Source organism: Emydura macquarii, unplaced genomic scaffold (genome assembly GCF_026122565.2).
Source record: "Emydura macquarii macquarii isolate MOO-44397 ecotype Brisbane River unplaced genomic scaffold, CSIRO-AGI_Emac_v2 contig_3470, whole genome shotgun sequence".
NCBI classification, from domain to species: Eukaryota; Metazoa; Chordata; order Testudines; family Chelidae; genus Emydura; species Emydura macquarii.
Window position 1 is genome coordinate 7,240,428 of NW_027133607.1, and position 16,408 is coordinate 7,256,835.

The 16,408-nt window shown below is 45.1% G+C and overlaps 1 protein-coding gene across 1 annotated transcript in view; it reads left to right on the forward strand.

Moving 5' to 3' along the window:
- EXOC4 (exocyst complex component 4) overlaps positions 1-15,749 on the forward strand; it is a 542,063-nt gene extending 526,314 nt beyond the window's left edge. The window contains exon 18 of the mRNA XM_067534924.1: positions 14,214-15,749. Coding sequence (XP_067391025.1) covers positions 14,214-14,451 — 238 coding nt within the window. The 3' untranslated portion in view covers positions 14,452-15,749. The remainder of the gene's footprint in view (positions 1-14,213) is intronic.
- The last annotated feature ends 659 nt before the right edge of the window (positions 15,750-16,408 follow it).

Sequence of the window (16,408 nt, forward strand, 5' to 3'; positions counted from 1 at the left end):
GCCTGGAGGGAGGCAGACTGAAATGGAGGCTACAGTGACCTTCATGACTTCTAGGCCAGAGAACTATACATTCATTTAACAAAGGTTAGAACTGAGCTTTTCTAGTCGTTTCACGAGGAGGCATTTTACTTTTCAGCAGTCACCACTGTGGTTTTTATGCAATCAGGGTTTTGGAGGGGGGCAGCAGATTGCAGCCTTTGCATAAAAGCAATGGATAAAGGGATATATCCCCTAGATATTCCATCAGCAAGAGAGGCAAATCCTGAATATTTCCTGGAATCGTAATGTAGAGATAAGAGACAGAAAAGACCGATCAGGTGCATCACCCACTGGGGCCAGAGGAGGCCACCATTACACCACGCACATCTGGTTGATGGTGCTTTTCTCTGACACTGGTGAATGTCCATCCCTTAATGACGAGGAAGGTTCAGAAGGGGCAGTTTCAGGTGCTGGTAACAGGTCCTGTTCTAGAATCAGGGGTACCTTTTGCTTTCTGGACGCTTGGAACATTGAAGCCATTCTGCATGTTCTGCTGCTGCGTCAGCTGGAAATCTGACTGGGAAGTTGTGTTCTGAAATAAGAAACACATTTCTCAAGCTCTCTGTTATGAGTATACCCACATCCTCGTATGTTCTACTGAGGCAGCATCATACTGTACACAAAATTTACCAGAGAGACACAAAAGTCTATGGTTTTTCTCATGGCAGCCCTTTAAGTTCCTTCAGTCCATCCCACCATTCATCTGTCCTCAGATAGATGGACAGAACACTCAGTCCCCTTCCCTGCTGGTGGTAATGGTGCTTCACCGATGGGCCAGTCAATGGTATTTACGGTTGCTTAGGGTGCTTTTTTGTAGTCTTGACTTTGATAGGCCTATGTCCCATATCCAGCATGCAGGAACTTTCAGGACTTTCCAACAACCTCCAGACTCTTCAGGGCGCGCATAATGTGATGATGTTGACCTTTTGTGTCACCAAAAAGACATTACATCACCTTGCATGATTCAACTGCTTTGCCCTTGAAGTATAGAATTTAAAGGTGGTGACGCAGTGGGATTTGCAACATGAGCAGTTGGCAAAAGACCACATTCTGATTTTGATGCCACATTGCACATAAAAGTGGCAGCCACTGCAGTATGCAGCCAAGAGAATTCATGAGTGAATTATAGAAGTATAGAAGATGAGGGCTGGAAGGGACCTCAGGAGGTCATCTAGTCCAATCCCCTGCTCAAAGCAGGACCAACCCCAACTAAACCATCTCAGCCAGGGCTTTGTCAAGCCGCATCTTAAAAACCTCTAGGGATGGAGATTCCACCACTTCCCTAGGTAGCCCATTCCAATGCTTCATCACCCTCCTAATGAAAACGTTTTTCCTAATATCCAACCTAGACCTCCCCCACTGCAACTTGAGACCATTGCTCCTAGTTCTGTCATCTACTACCATTGAGAATAGCCTAGTTCCATCCTCCCTGGAACCCCCTTTCAGGTAGTTAAAGGCTGCTATCAAATCCCCCCCATTCTTCTCTTCTGCAGACTAAACAAGCCTAGTTCCCTCAGCCTCTCCTCATAAGTCTTGTGCTCCAGCCCCCTAATCATTTTTGTTGCTCTCCACTGGACTCTCCAGTTTGTCCACATCCTTTCTGTAGTGGGGGACCAAAACTGGACATAGTACTCCAAATGAGGCCTCACCAGTGCCATATAGATTCACCAGTGCCCGAATAGTGAAATCAGAGCATAGGTTTGTCCTTTTCCAGAACTAGGAATGTAGGCAATTGGTCAGTTACATTGAATTTTAAAATGTTTTTTGAAGCATCAGCTCCCGTCCACTGCCAAAGCAGGATGTTGGACTAGATTGACCCAGTATCTGACACAGTCTTTTCCTTGTCACCTGTTTTGTTTTGGCTATAAATTAATGATAGATCCCATAAGATGTGCCCCTCACCCACCAATAATGTTAATGTCTCTTTCTATTAAACACTTACAAATGTGCACCACTGCAGCTCCCCTTGATTACAGCATCAGGCTTTTTTGTGTAGTTCCGAACCAGTTGATTCTAAATATGGCAGGATTTCGGCCACAGTAATTGTCGTTCCCAAGGGGTAGCTAAAATTATATTTTATTTTATTTTTTTGCTGACTGGAGCAGTCTTTGCAGCGCTTTCCTTCAAACTGCTGACTCTCTTCTTCAGGGCTGAATTCATTTCGAAGTCCCCCCTCAATTTACTCATGAGGCAGGGGGGAAGATCGCTTAATATTCTTTATAAACTGGCATATGGTTTAGGTAATTTTTTACTGTATGCAGTAAAAATGCAAATGTGTGTGGCTTATTTGCAAAGGCAGGCGTTAATAACTGATATTTAAACAGGCCAGATTAGCACTTTTACTGATATATTTAAAAGATTTTTTCCAATCATTTGCACACTCAGAATCAATTTGAATACAACTTGTAAATTGAATTTAATTTTTTTGATATAAAGTTGCACTTATCTGCTTGAACCATTACATTTACTATTTAATATGTACTTTCCAGCTCACTTGGTTAGAATTTCATTGCTCTTTATCTGTATAAATTTAATTAGCCTTGATATCATCAGTATATTATAGAACTAATTAAAGATTTAGATAAGTGCTGAGGGTGCTTATTTAATACCCTCTAAAGTTCCATTTGGAGAGTGAGAATTTTTGTCCTTAGCTTCATTTCGCCAGTCAGTGTGAAGGCACCAAGAGTGTCGTAGACATTGTTTATGAAAAATTATTTAACAGGTTTTAATGATCTTTTGATGCCTCAATATGGTTTAGTTTTAGGCTTCTTTTAAAAAAAATCTTAGCCGAAATCTCTTGCCCCCCAAGTTAGAGTCCTGTACCCTGAAGTCTGTCCCCAAAGGGAGGCTCAGGTATGGATCTGGGTGTTGGGACATCAGTGCTCTATTCTCATCTCTGCCACTGCTTTTTTTTCTTTGGGCAAGTCAATTAAACTCTCTGTGTCTCAGTTCCCCTATCTATAAAAAGAGCTCACACTATCCCTACCTCACAGGGAGTGGGTTGTAAGCCTTAATTCATAAAGTTTGATAAATTTATGAAGGGGAAGGTATGATGACATTGCCTACAATGGCATATGGCCCATCCGTGACTGCTGTTAGCAAATATCTCAAATGGCCGGAGATGAAACACTGAATGGGGAGGGCTCTGTGTTACTACAGAGATTCTTTCCCAGCTGTCTGGCTGGTGGATCTTGTCCACATGCTCAGGGTTTAGCTGATCACCATATTTGGGATCAGGAAGGAATTTGCCCCCAGGTCAGATTAGCAGAGACCCTGGGAGGTTTTCATCCTCCTCTACAGCATGGGGCATGGGTCACTTGTTGGTTGAACTAGAGTAAATGTGGATTCTCTGTAACATGAAGTCTTTTAACTCAAAATTTGAGGACTTCAGCAACTCAGCCAGAGATTATGGGCCTGTTATCGGAGTGGGTGGGTGAAGCTGTGTGGCCTGTGATGTGCAGGAGGTCAGACTGGATGATCATGATGGTTCCTTCTGGCCTTACCCTAATCCTAATCCTAAAGAGCCTATAATGGGCTTTGATTTTCAGAGGCGCCACAGGAGTGCAAAGTAGCATTACGTTATAAATTCTCTGTTATTTCTTCCTTTCAAGTTATATTTCCGATAACACGCCATTTCACTCCTTGGAAATTTGCATCATTATTCCCGTAAGCGAAGCTGTTTATATACTTTATTCTTTTGTACTTCAGGAAGGCGTTGGTTATAGTATTCTTCATTTCCTGTCCCGAAATGTGACATAGTCTTGCACTGCCCTCTTGCAGAGTTGCTGTCTTTCTTTCATCTGATAAGAGGCTGCGTGTCAGTAATGTGTAAAATGACCCATTGTACAGTCGCAAAGTTCTTTGGGTTCTTTTGAGATGAAGGACCATTATCATGAAGGGGGTTGGAGCAGATGACCTCCTGAGGTCCCTTTAACCTAATCTTCTATCATTCTATTAGGATCGGTATCATTGTCTAAACAAGCCCAGTAGAATGTAACTAGGATTAAGTTAAACTAATAGCATTATCAGGAAGAGTGGGAGCAGCCCTATCACTTGGATACATTTCGAACCATGACAGGATGTAGCATTGAGAGAATACAGCCTAGGAGATGACCCTGCCCAGCTGGTGGAATGGACTCGATGATGTAGGGTTCCATTTCTAATGTCTGTTATGCCATCCTGAGCTCCCAATGGGGGAGAGGGACCAGAACTCACCCCGGTAGGCTCCTACTCGCTTTAAAACACCCCTCACTGGAAACCATGCAAAAATCACCCTTGTCTTTGGAAGGAGGGGAAATGTCTGGTAAATACTGAATTCCACTGGCCCCCCTTTGCCCAGTGTCTTGCCTTTGCATTCAGGGCCCTGCAGAATGCTGCTTATAGCCTACATTTGAGACCATGTCTCTTCCCTGTCCACTAACACCACCCACCTTTATCCTCTGCTAGATTTCCTCCCCCGCCCCAATTTCTTGTGTTCCCTGTAGATAGAATGTCCCCATTTGCCAACCCATCACCCTCTCTTCTCCCCATTCAAATCACTCCCCAAAATCCTCTTCTTCCATATTGCCAACAAGAAATAAGCTGGTCACATAGGATTGGAAGGAACCTCCTGGGTCACCTGTTATCAGGCAGCCACATCTTATCCCATTCATAAGCTTTTCAAGCTCCATCTTAAAACTAGTTAGGCTGTTTGCTCCCTCTACTTCTATTGGGAGGCTGTTCCAAAACTTGACTCCTCAGATTGCTAGAACCCTTCTTCTAATTTCTAGCCTAAATTTATTCATGGCCAATATATATTCATTTGTTCTTGTGCCAGCATTGTCCTTTAGCTTCAGTAATTAAAGGATATGTATATACATATGCTCTTACTCATTCACTTTCACACTCTCTGAATATATAATTTATCACTGACCCTGCTGCTGCATCACCAAGGTCTGCACATACCAACATTGAGTGACTTTACTTATTACTGCAACCTTTCACTTTCTTCATCTTGACCACCTGTTGTTTGTTGGTCTCACTTGTGGTTTCATGTCTAAATTTAGCTGATTAGCTCTTCAAGATAGGTCATTTTTACTTGCTTTGTACAGCACCTAGCGTATTTTTGGGTGCTGTATAAATGACGCCCTACAAAAAAGGGGGAGGAAATAATGGGAAGAACAGTTCCCATTTTGGGTTAAGCGACCACCCAGAGCTGTATTTGTACCTGGTGAATCCATACTTAACTGCCTTGCATTGTTACAGAACTGGCACATCTATAAAAATATGAATAATAAAAGTGATGTTCCTTATTCTAAAGTATCACACCAGAAACCTGAAGGTCTTTCTCTTAAGAAAAGAGCAAATCATTCTTAAGGAAATCATGATTGAATTTTGAAGTCACCTGGCCATCCTCTGAAAAACTTTTCTGCGTGCAGGGTCCTGGGTTATAGGTTAATATTAGCATTTAAATGGAGAGTAGTATTAATAGCTCTTGAAGGAGCTTGTCTCGCCATGATTGCCTTTCAGTGAGAAACCCTCTTTCATTTTCTTTCCTCTGAAAGAGAGAGCACAAGAGATGGCCATTTTTCCCAAGAGGTTTTTTTTTTTTTTTAATAAATGTTCCCAGAACTGCTACACTTTTAAGTGGGTTCCGTACTGGGGATTTGGATGTTTTGTTTTGAAACCACCATTTTGAAAACACGCAGCCCTCTTTTCTGCTCTCCAGCCCTGTCTCTTCTGATTTGTTCTCAGCAAGTCCTCCTTCGATCCCCGCACCACTTCCGACACTGATATTAACATCTCCCGTTTGTTGTTAGTATGGAAGGCAGTCACTCATAGCAGCAGCTTCATGGATCAGATCCAAAGCCTGCTGTATTCCATGGAAAGAGACCCATTGACTTTCAGATCAGGCTCCATGTGCCCTAAAGATCAAGGCATAGTGTTTGTCCTCTTACTCTAAATCCTACCATACACATTCCAGGACACACCAGAGAGCTCAAAAGCTTTGGGCCAATCCCCCAGCTCTCAGTCAGGAGAACAGACCTTAAATGAATGGCCCAATGGCTTTCTATGACGTGCGTTAGGGACCAATCATGCAAGCAATGGTGCCAAACAAATCTCATGTCATAAAGACAAGACTAGTTCCACTCCCTGTATTGCCAGCCGTTGAAGCGCTTCCCTTGAGGTGTCCTTTGAACCATCATTGAAGTTCTCATCATCTCTTGCTCCTCCCTGTAAGATCCTGTATTACTGCCACCAATCTGCTGGGTGAATATAGACAGAGAGGGTTGGTCCTGAGACATCTGTCATCCCCTCCAGCGTCTCCTATTCTAAAGAGCAAAAGACAGGGAGTGAATTAGTTATTTCCTTCCTCTCCTAAGGAGGGTGGTTGCTTTTTTCTTCACCTGAAATCAGGAGAAATCTGTTCTAAGAGCTTGTAAAAGATTTACGGCCATAAGGTCTGCCGTAGGAGATCAAGCCAATGAGCCATCAATTCCAGTATCCCTGGTGCTTCTGAAGAAGGCAAATCAAACCAGGTCCACATCCCCAAGCAAGCACCTGGCCAACTGTGCAAATGGAAGGTTGAATTCCTTCCTGACCCCGTGGTGATCGACGCCCACCAGTGCCAAAGCCACACTGCAAATAGCTGGGAGGGACCAGTTGTGAGAACGCGTTAGTCCTGCTCCTGCATTGAGGGGGACATGAGCAGGATGGGGTAAAACTGGAGTGGGGATATACTCCCCTCCATGGTGGTTGCACGTATGGCTTAGGGCCTGAAGCATGAACTTTGGTTACCCGTAGCTCAGCGAGCGAAACAGCCACAGACTCTGCATGTTGACTCTACCATTATGCAGTCCCTTTTCAGATCTGGGGATGGTATATGACAGTAGCTGACCACACAGTGTGAGCCTGGCTCTGATCTCTCTTGCACCACTTTTACTCTGGTGTAACAATGGATTTACATCAGTGTAAAGAAAAGCAGTGTCAGACCTGGTGTGAAGAACCAGTTCCTTTGTTTTAAAGATGACGTGTCTTTTACTTTGCATGACCTCTTCTTCTCTTAGAAGGGCAGGGTGCACAAGGGACAGGACTAATTAGTATTTTTACCCCTCAGAGTCACAGAACCCTTCCTGAGAGGTGAGGTTACTGACACCCATATACGGTAGAGCCTCAGAGTTATGAACACCTCGGGAATGCAGCTTGTTTGTAGCTATCAGATGTTCATAACTCTGAACAAAACGTGATGGTTGTTCTTTCAAAAGTTTACAGCTGAACACCGATTTAATACAGCTTTGAAACTTTACTATGCAGAAGAAAAATGCTGCGTTTTATCATCTTAATTTAAATGAAACAAGCACAGAAACAGTCTCCTTACCTTGTCAAATCTTTTTTTAAACTTTCCCTTTATTTGTTTCGTAGTTAACACAGTACTGTACCGTACAGTGTATGCTTTTTTGGGGGTCCCTGCTGCCTGATTGCGTACTTCCAGTTCCAAATGAGGTGTGTGATTGACCGGTCACTTCATAACTCTGCTGTTTGTAACACTGATGTTCTACGGTACAAGGATTTAATGCCTTGGATGACAATGCCAGAGGGCCTGAAGGACTGCCTGGCACCCATTGTTGTCCTTTGAATGCTGAGATTAACGGGACTGGGATTTCCTAAAGACTCTAGATACAGAGAAGATGCTGCAACTTTACTCAGGATGATCACAAGAACCTTTGCAAAGTCATGGGCCCTTGGCAGAGAAGATCCTGCTGAAACTGAATCTAACTTGTGCTCACACAGTTATTATTCTTTATTTGTATTAGCATAGCCCCTAGCGGCCCCAGTCATGGATTGGGGCCCCATTGTGCAAGGTGCTATACAAACAGAACACAGAGACAGTCCCTGCCCCAGCAAGCTTACAATCACACACATAGACCCTACTCTTTCAAGCAGCTCTGAATTCGGGTCTTCTCAGTTGCAAAAGGATTTTGGGGATCAGGATCTGATCTATTCCATTCTGTATAGGTTCTGATGCTGCGCCTATCATCGTAGTATCTGACCGCCTGGAGGATCTGATCTTCCATATAGGTAGGAATGGACCCTTACTCCCAAACACAGTCACATTGAAGATGATTGGAGGCCAAGGGCATTTGCAGGTCTTTTGTTAGGTATGTGAATACATATTAATATTTATTAACCTGTCTCATCAGATGGGGGAAGAGACTTTTAATAAATATTACCTGGGGTTTTTCCGTTTTAAATGGCAAGATTAAAAAGCGCAGTGTTTTGCTAAATTCCATTGAGTGCAGAACAGCTCTCTGTAACCTGTTGTCCCCTTCTGACAATCAAAAGAACATTTGTAGTGGCAGACACAAACACAATTCTGAAAGTAAAATGAAGAGCCTAAATAAAAAAAATCCCAGGACAAGAGGCTAATTCCACTCACTCTTTCATATTTCATTATTTGATAACATCAGAAGATGAGTCAATCAGAACTGCCGTGGCAAAGGCAAACAGGAGTCTGTCTGATCAATATTTATTAATGCTTTCAAAGACAAGGAAGGAAAAATTGAGCAGGCTCAGGAATGCAGTGAATAATTCTTCCTGCAAATCGGGCTTGGCCAAAGGTGATGCAATGCCAGACAGGCCGAGTTTCCATTTTATCTAAATAAAAATGCGTATCTTTCTTTCTCTTTGTAGGAAATGTTTAATTAGAAAAATAATCTGATCCTGAAAAGAGTGACAGATGTCTCCTGAATTGATTAGGTGCAAATGTCTACAGCAGAATCTGAGGATTAAGGACAGATTGCAGAGGGGAAGTGGGAGGCTGCCATCTATGTCATCCTGGTAAAAGAACGCTGAGGGCAGGGCCAGTGTTAGCACTTTTGAAGGAGGCTGTGAAACTGCTTTTATCACTGACCCTGCTGCTGCCCACTCAGACATAACCAGCGCCTGCTCCTGCCTACTGATCACAAAGGCATTCTGGAAATGTAAGCAGGGTTAGTCCGATGATTCATAGAGTCATAGAAGATTAGAGTTGGAAGGGACCTCAGGAGGTCATCTAGTCCAACTCCCTGCTCAAAGCAGGACCAACCTCAGCTATATCATCCCAGCCAGGGCTTTGTCAAGCCGCAGCTTAAAAACCTCTAAAGATGGAGATTCCACCAACTCCCTAGATAACCCAGTCCAGTGCTTCACCACCCGCCTAGGGAAAAACTTTTTCCCTAATATCCAACCTAGACCTCCCCCACTGCAACTTGAGACCGTTGCTCCTTGTTCTGTCATCTGCCACCACCGAGAACAGCCTAGCTCCATCCTCCCTGGAACCCCCTTTCAGGTAGTTAAATGCTGCTATCAAATTCCCCCTCATTCTTCTCTTCTGCAAACTAAACAAGCCTAGTTCCCTCAGCCTCTCCTCATAAGTCATGTGCTCCAGCCCCCTAATCATTTTTGTTGCCCTCCGCTGGACTCTCTCCAACTTGTCCACATCCTTTTTGTAGTGGGGGGCCCAAAACTGGACACAATACTCCAGATGTGGCCTCACCAATGCCGAATAGAGGGGAATAATCACTTCCCGCGACCTGCTGGCAATGCTCCTACTAATGCAGCCCCTATATGCTATTAGCCTTCTTGACAACCAGGGCACACTGCTGACTCATATCCAGCTTTTATCCACTGTAACCCCAGGTCCTTTTCTGCAGAACTGCTGCCTAGCCAGTCGGTCCCCAGTCTGTAGCTGTGCATGGGATTCTTCCGTCCTAAGTGGAGGACTCTGCAGTTGTCCTTGTTGAACCTCATCAGATTTCTTTGGCCCAATCCTCCAATTTGTCTAGGTCACTCTGTATCCTATCCCTGCCCTCCAGGGTATCTACCACTCCCCCCAGCTTAGTGTCATCTGCAAACTTGCTGAGGGTGCAATCTACCCCATCCTCCAGATCCTTGATGAAGATGTTGAACAAAACCAGCCCCAGGACCAACCCTTGGGGCACTCTGCTTGTGACCGGCTGCCAGTTAGACATGGAGCCATTGATCACCACCTATTGAGCCTGATGATCTAGCCAGCTCTCTATCCATTTTATAGTCCATTCGACCAACCCATACTACTTTAACTTGCAGATAAGAATACTGTGGGAGACTGTATCAAAAGCTTTGCTAAAGTTAAGGTATATCACATCCACCGCTTTCCCCACATCCACAGAGCCAGTCACCTCTTTATTAGGATGCAGCCCAAAACCAGGAGCTCATATACCATGGTAGTCAGCTCAGTTTAACGGAAATGCTTCCACAGACAGACAGACAGACAAATAAAAGTGAAAGGGGTGTGGAGTTACATTTTCATCCAGCCTTCCAGCCTCCTGCTGAAAGAGAAGTACAACCCAACTGCTTGGGCTGTGCCAATGCGTAGCTGCAAACATTTCAGGAAGTTTTGAAAAGAACACTTCTCCAGATGACATGGGCCAGGCATGGCAGCTGAAGGTTTTGTGTGTGCGTTTTAGCACATTATAAAGCGAATAGTGCAGCCCAGAATTACGGCTGCCTGACATTTCTCTATGTAAGACACTGCTTTCAGTTGCTTATAATGTAGTTGCTTACAACTTCACCAAACTTTGGGCTGAAATTTTCCATGCTGGGTGTCTGCCCCAGGCTGGATTGTTTGAACAGTTTCTGCTGGAGTGGTCTGGCCATTTCTGAGAAAGAGATTAAGGGGAAATATGTTGTTTTGCCCATGTTAGACAAAAATTCTGGTGACCTTTTCCTTGAGACGCTCCACTGCCCCGATGCTGTGGAACAGGGACTTGAAATTTGGGAGGGGAGTGACCCTTGTGTAGGGATGTCCCTTTTGCCGTCCCTGTGAAAATCCACCTAAATCTGGCCAAGTTTATAAGCTTTTGAAAAATCTCAGTGTGCACATGCTCAATAGAAATTTGTTAGAGCTTTGTAACTAAATTCTCCAAAGAGGGTAGGCATTTCATGACTTTTGAGTGCTTGACTTTGCAACCTTATTGTTCTCTTAATGTATGGGGTGTGGAAGGAGAGGAGTGTAAGTAATACACATGGAACAAGATTTTCAAACTTACTCAAAAGTTAGATCCCTAAATCCATATCTAGGCATCTAAATACGTGGTCTGATTTTCTGAAGTGTTTTGAGCAACCGGCAGCCCAGGGAGGTTAATGCTGCTTCAGAAAAGCGCTTCAGAAAAATCAGACCATTAATTTAGGTGCCTAGATATGGATTTAGGAGCCTATCTTTAGATATCCATCTTTCAGATTTTTGGCCTTTATCATCACAGTGTCCCATTTGCCACAGGGCCAGAATTCACCAGAGCAGTGTTCCTGCACTTCTGCCACATGGAGGACGTCATGTTGTTCTCAAAATGATGTCCTCCGCACAGTGTGACCTCTCTCACACCATCCCCACACTGGTGGGGGCATTCTGGTAGCCCTGGAAATGAAAGTGGTCTGGGACAATTAGGCAGATGCCAAAGGAGTCGTCGGCAGATGAAAGTTTGGGAGCCGCCGTTCTATTTTATCACATATTCCCTGACTCGTTCATCTTGTGTTTCTGGCACGGATAGTGCCTCATAGCACCAGCAACGTCTCAAACTCTCAGGGGATGTCTTGTGATGGCTGTGAAACTTCACCAGTATACGGACCCGTTGACTCTCTCTCTAGCTATAGGAACTTTCTTGACTACAACTTTAACTGCTGAAGCTAAACAGCTCTTTGTTTTTTTAGTTTAACCCAGTTGAATGCTTTTAAGGAGCTTCTTTTTATTTCCATTACCTCTGACCTTCTCTTCACACACCCCCTCTCACACACATACTCTCCCCCGCTCGGTCCGCTCACCAAAATCCTGTCCGTCAGCGATCCCACGTTCTGCTCAGAATTGTGGATGAGTTTATTCAGCTGTCAGAATCACCGGCCCTCCCTTCCTCCCAACCTCTCTCTCAGTGGGCTCAGGATGGGATAATTTGGGAACAGACTTGAACTACAGGAACAAATCCTTCAAGACACAGCAGTGGATTAAGTCTTGAAGGACACAGAGAGAGAGAACATCTCGGCTGGACTGTAGCCAGACCAGCACGGTGTGAGAAACTAGCCAGTCAAAACGTGAGCGTGGCAGCACCTGGACAAGGTCATCTCTAAAACTGATTAGTGCTCCAATTTGAATGCTGGGTACTGCGTGCAGCCAGTAGGGCCTCTCAGTTAGGCCATCCCTGGAGCCTGTACACTGAAGGACCAGAGGAATGTCACATTCAGTGAATCGCTTTCCAGTGGCTCCTCAGATTGCTGTTTGAATGCATTCAGACCACGGAGAGGAGCTGAAGGTGATAGCTTTCCTGGGCCCCCTGGAAGCACTTAAATTATTTATTCCACCACGTCCCACTGCCGGAGCGCACACAAACAACACAGACTTCACCTTCAGACACTCTGCAGCCTGGAGCAGTCCCGGGGTTCTGGTGCTCATTTGAAATGAGTTCTTGCTGCAATACGCTGCGTGCTGAAAGAGAGAGAACTTTTTTCATGAGCTGCTAAGACAGTTGTTTCTTTAGGATCCATTTGAAAGTAAAAGGGTCGTTGGGTCCTAACTGGACAAGAGATGTTTCCATCCATCCTACACTCCACGTGCCTGTGATACCCCCCGACACAGGCAGACCCAGCAGCCAGGTCTCACCACCTACCTGCGAGAATCAGCCTTGCGGTTCCACACGTAGAGCAAAGTACAAGGACCTTTTCCCCCAGCCAGGTCTGCCCAGAGGTGCCAATGGACCCGGAGGTTGATGGAATCTTAGCCCTGACTCCTTGACACTGGCCGAAAGGGCAGGATGGCCACAGAGGGGGAAGAAAGTATTGCTTCCTAAGGCATAATGCTTCCAAAGCAACCCCTGCCTGGGGAGCTCCAGCCCACCCCCAACACTGACCTCGGCCTTAATGGCACAGCCTGGACCTAGGACTCCTTGCAGCTTCATGAGATCCTTCCCGGTCAGCATTATGCTATGCACGGCACAGATGAGGCACCGAGGAGCTGTGTGTTTTGTGCCGCATAGTGAGTCCATGATAGGGCCACGCAAAGAAACCCAGCGTCCTGATTCCTAGTCCCCTGCTCCAACCGCTAGACAACACTCCCTCCTTCTAGAAAGGTCACTGTCATTCCCTGATTTTATCAATCGTAAATGAGCTTGTCATTAAAGAGTTTTTAGTCTTAGAAAGGAGTGGGGGGGAGGGGGAAGTAACCAGTCTCCTGCCACAAACCCAATCAAAGTGCAGGCAAGTTTAACTGCTTCTTTCTGATTGGCTGGAGCACAGGAACAAACTCCAGTCTCTAGGCCAATCAAAGCACAACCTTTCCAGGGGGGTCCAGGAATCAACTGTCAGCTGCTCACCACCAACGTCCTTGGAAAGTGACATCTTCATCACTGAAGTGACTTCTCGCGTCTGTAAAATTCATTCCTGCATTCCGTGCATTTAACGCTAATTGAAACTAGCCACGTCTGCACCTTCTGTATTACCCCCGTCACCTCGTATCTGCTTTGCCTTATTCAAAGAGCCACCCAGGCCCCTGGCCGAGAGACATGTTCATCTTTTGAATTTCTTTCTTAACTGTTGGGCACCCACAGCAATGTTGACCAGCTCTGAACTATACCAACCTGTAGATCCACTGCGCTTCCGATTAGCATCCATCAGTCGGGGCAAGGGCACAAGCTCTTACCCTGTTACCCTGGGCGTTTAATTGAACCCCGCCTCTCCTGAAGGTTTCTGCCCTTTGACCAAGTTGGATTGAGTAAGACTGAATGAACTGCAGTGTCCTGCGTGGCTTGCACTTGTGCCCACTGCCCTCTAGAGGCCAGATGTCTAAAGGTAACATTCCTGCTGTTACTAACTACTAAGGAAGATTTTCCCCATAGCCCCCCATGACACAGAGCTGTGGTTTACTGGAGGATGAATGGCATGAGACAGGTAAGGGTGCAAAGGACGTCCTCCCCTATCTATCTGTCTGTATTACCTGTTCTTTGTTGTCTTACACTTTGTCTGTACAGTGCATAGCGCAGTGGGGTCCTGGTCTGTGACTGGGGCTAGTACGCACTACCGTACTACGAACAATACCGAATAACAAATGACAGGGTGTTACAGTGTAAATAGATGTATTGACTCAAAAGCTCCTGGGATCATGCTCATGGTAGGTTCCTTTGCTTGTTTCACAGGCAGTACTATGAAATGCTGTACAACACGGCGGACGAGCTCTTGAACTTAGTAGTGGATCAAGGAGTGAAGTACACAGAGCTGGAGTACATCTACGCCTTGAGCTTGCTGCACCGTAGCCAGACCGGCGTCGGGGACCAGACAACCCAGAACGTCAGACTGCAGCGTCTGAAGGAGATCATCTGCGAGCAGGCCGCCATCAAACAAGCCACCAAAGACAAGAAAATCACTACAGTGTAATCCATGGCATCATGTCCCAGAATCAGAGCAGCACGGGCCATTGCACCTGCTGTGCGCGCTATAATAATTGATGATAAAACACACATGTGCTGGGCGGTATTGTACTATACGAATAGCGAGGGGGCAGAGTCTCATGTTTGGCTTTGGGTTTTTTACACTTAATCATGACAGGCTTCCCAGACGTATTACCCTGAGGGTGTTTGCGCTGATCTCCCATCAGCCAGAGGAAGCTTAGAAAGTTTAACCCCGAGATGAAGTTTGGATTGGGGTGGGATGGGGGGCGTAGAGGTGCAAATAAATATTGGGCTGTCTCTGTTGAACTACTGCTGCTTTGTCTTGAATTCTAAAGGGGGTTGCCAGCTGTGGAGGGGAGGGAATGACAAGCGAGGGGTGGGATTCACTTTTGGTTAGTCTGAGACCATAGATGGAAGTTCAGCTGCCACTAATGGAGACAGCAGCATGACCGTCTGGGGCAGCTGTAGATGTAATTTATGAAATCTTGGTGGTCTTGAAGTTGTCCCACGTTTTGCTGGAGGAGATTTGATTTGAGCTCTGTCGACACTGTTCCTCTTCTCTACAATGCTATATAGGTGCATTGATTTTCCGTTTTGCTCTTTCCATTGCAAAGAGAACTAGTTGCTAGTTCAACTGGTGGACCTTGGCTTTCATTTTGGATGGTGTAGAGCCAGTTCATGTGTCATTAGAGGCAACACACTGAGTCATCAGTTTCAATGTCTGCTGTTCCTCTGCCTCAGAGCCATGAATCATCAGCTTCCAGAGATCATCCTGTTCCAGATAATGGTGGAAGGAGGAGGAAATTGCAGACTCAACTCTTTAACAGGCAGGGAAACGGCTTCAGAGATTTAACTCCTTCTCAGAAATATAATTTGAGTCATTTACCAGTTTGAAAGATACATCCTGATCCATCTCAGAGGTACTGTAGCAGACATGCAGGCTTCTGCAGCTCAACAGTAATGGGCAGGGAAGGAAGGACGAGGTTGGTTAAGCATGCCCACCAGTCCGAGATGAGGTTCTGGGACAACATGCTAATCTGTTGCACCCATCATTTCCATCTTTGCTTCCACCATTCACTACTCTTCCCTCACTGGAACAGGATCCTTATTCATCATGGCTGATGGGTTTATTCAGTCTTAAATACAAAGGGCACATTGTGTTCATGTCTTTTAGAAGGAAATTGCCACCCAAGGTTTGGTGTCCTGTCCTGAGCTGTGTTCTCTTTGTCCTGCAAAACTGCTTGTGCAACTGCCAAATTAAAGGATGGTTTAAGAATCCTTAAAGATTGTCTTGTGGGTTTTTTTTTAATTACTTTATTGTTATTAATCCTACTATTTATTTTGTTCTTGCTCAGCACCTGTCATCTAGGGATTGTCCAGCACTTTACAATTAGGTTAATTTAAAGTTTATATCACCCTTGTGTGGACAGTATTCCTGCCCTTGTACAGATTGGAAAGTGAGGGACACAGAGAGATGATATGCCCAAGATCACTCAGTACAATCGATCCAGATGTAGACACCATGACCCCTACTCTCACCACTAGGTAACAGCATCTTTATAATTTCTTAATAGCCCTAGTATTCGGCCAAAGAAATTCAATGCAAACGGCTTCAAAAAACGAGTCCGGGATGTTCCCAAGCAGATACGTTCAGACTTTGAGAGGGGTGGTGAAAAATTTTTATCAACAGCCACCAATTTTCCATCTGTCCCTTGCTAGTTTATTTTAATACCGCAGCTAGAGAAGAAATTTTGTATGTGATACAAGTTCAGTGTCAACGGTCCACCAATAACAAGTGCCTCGGACATGTGTTCACTTGCCTAAACCCCCCTAGAGACGCGAAGCGTGGCACTGGAATACTTGTTAATGTCTTTCAGGCGCCAGCAGTGCTACCTAGAGTTAAGATTGCCCAGCACTTTAAATGATAAGAGCCTGTTTTCAGC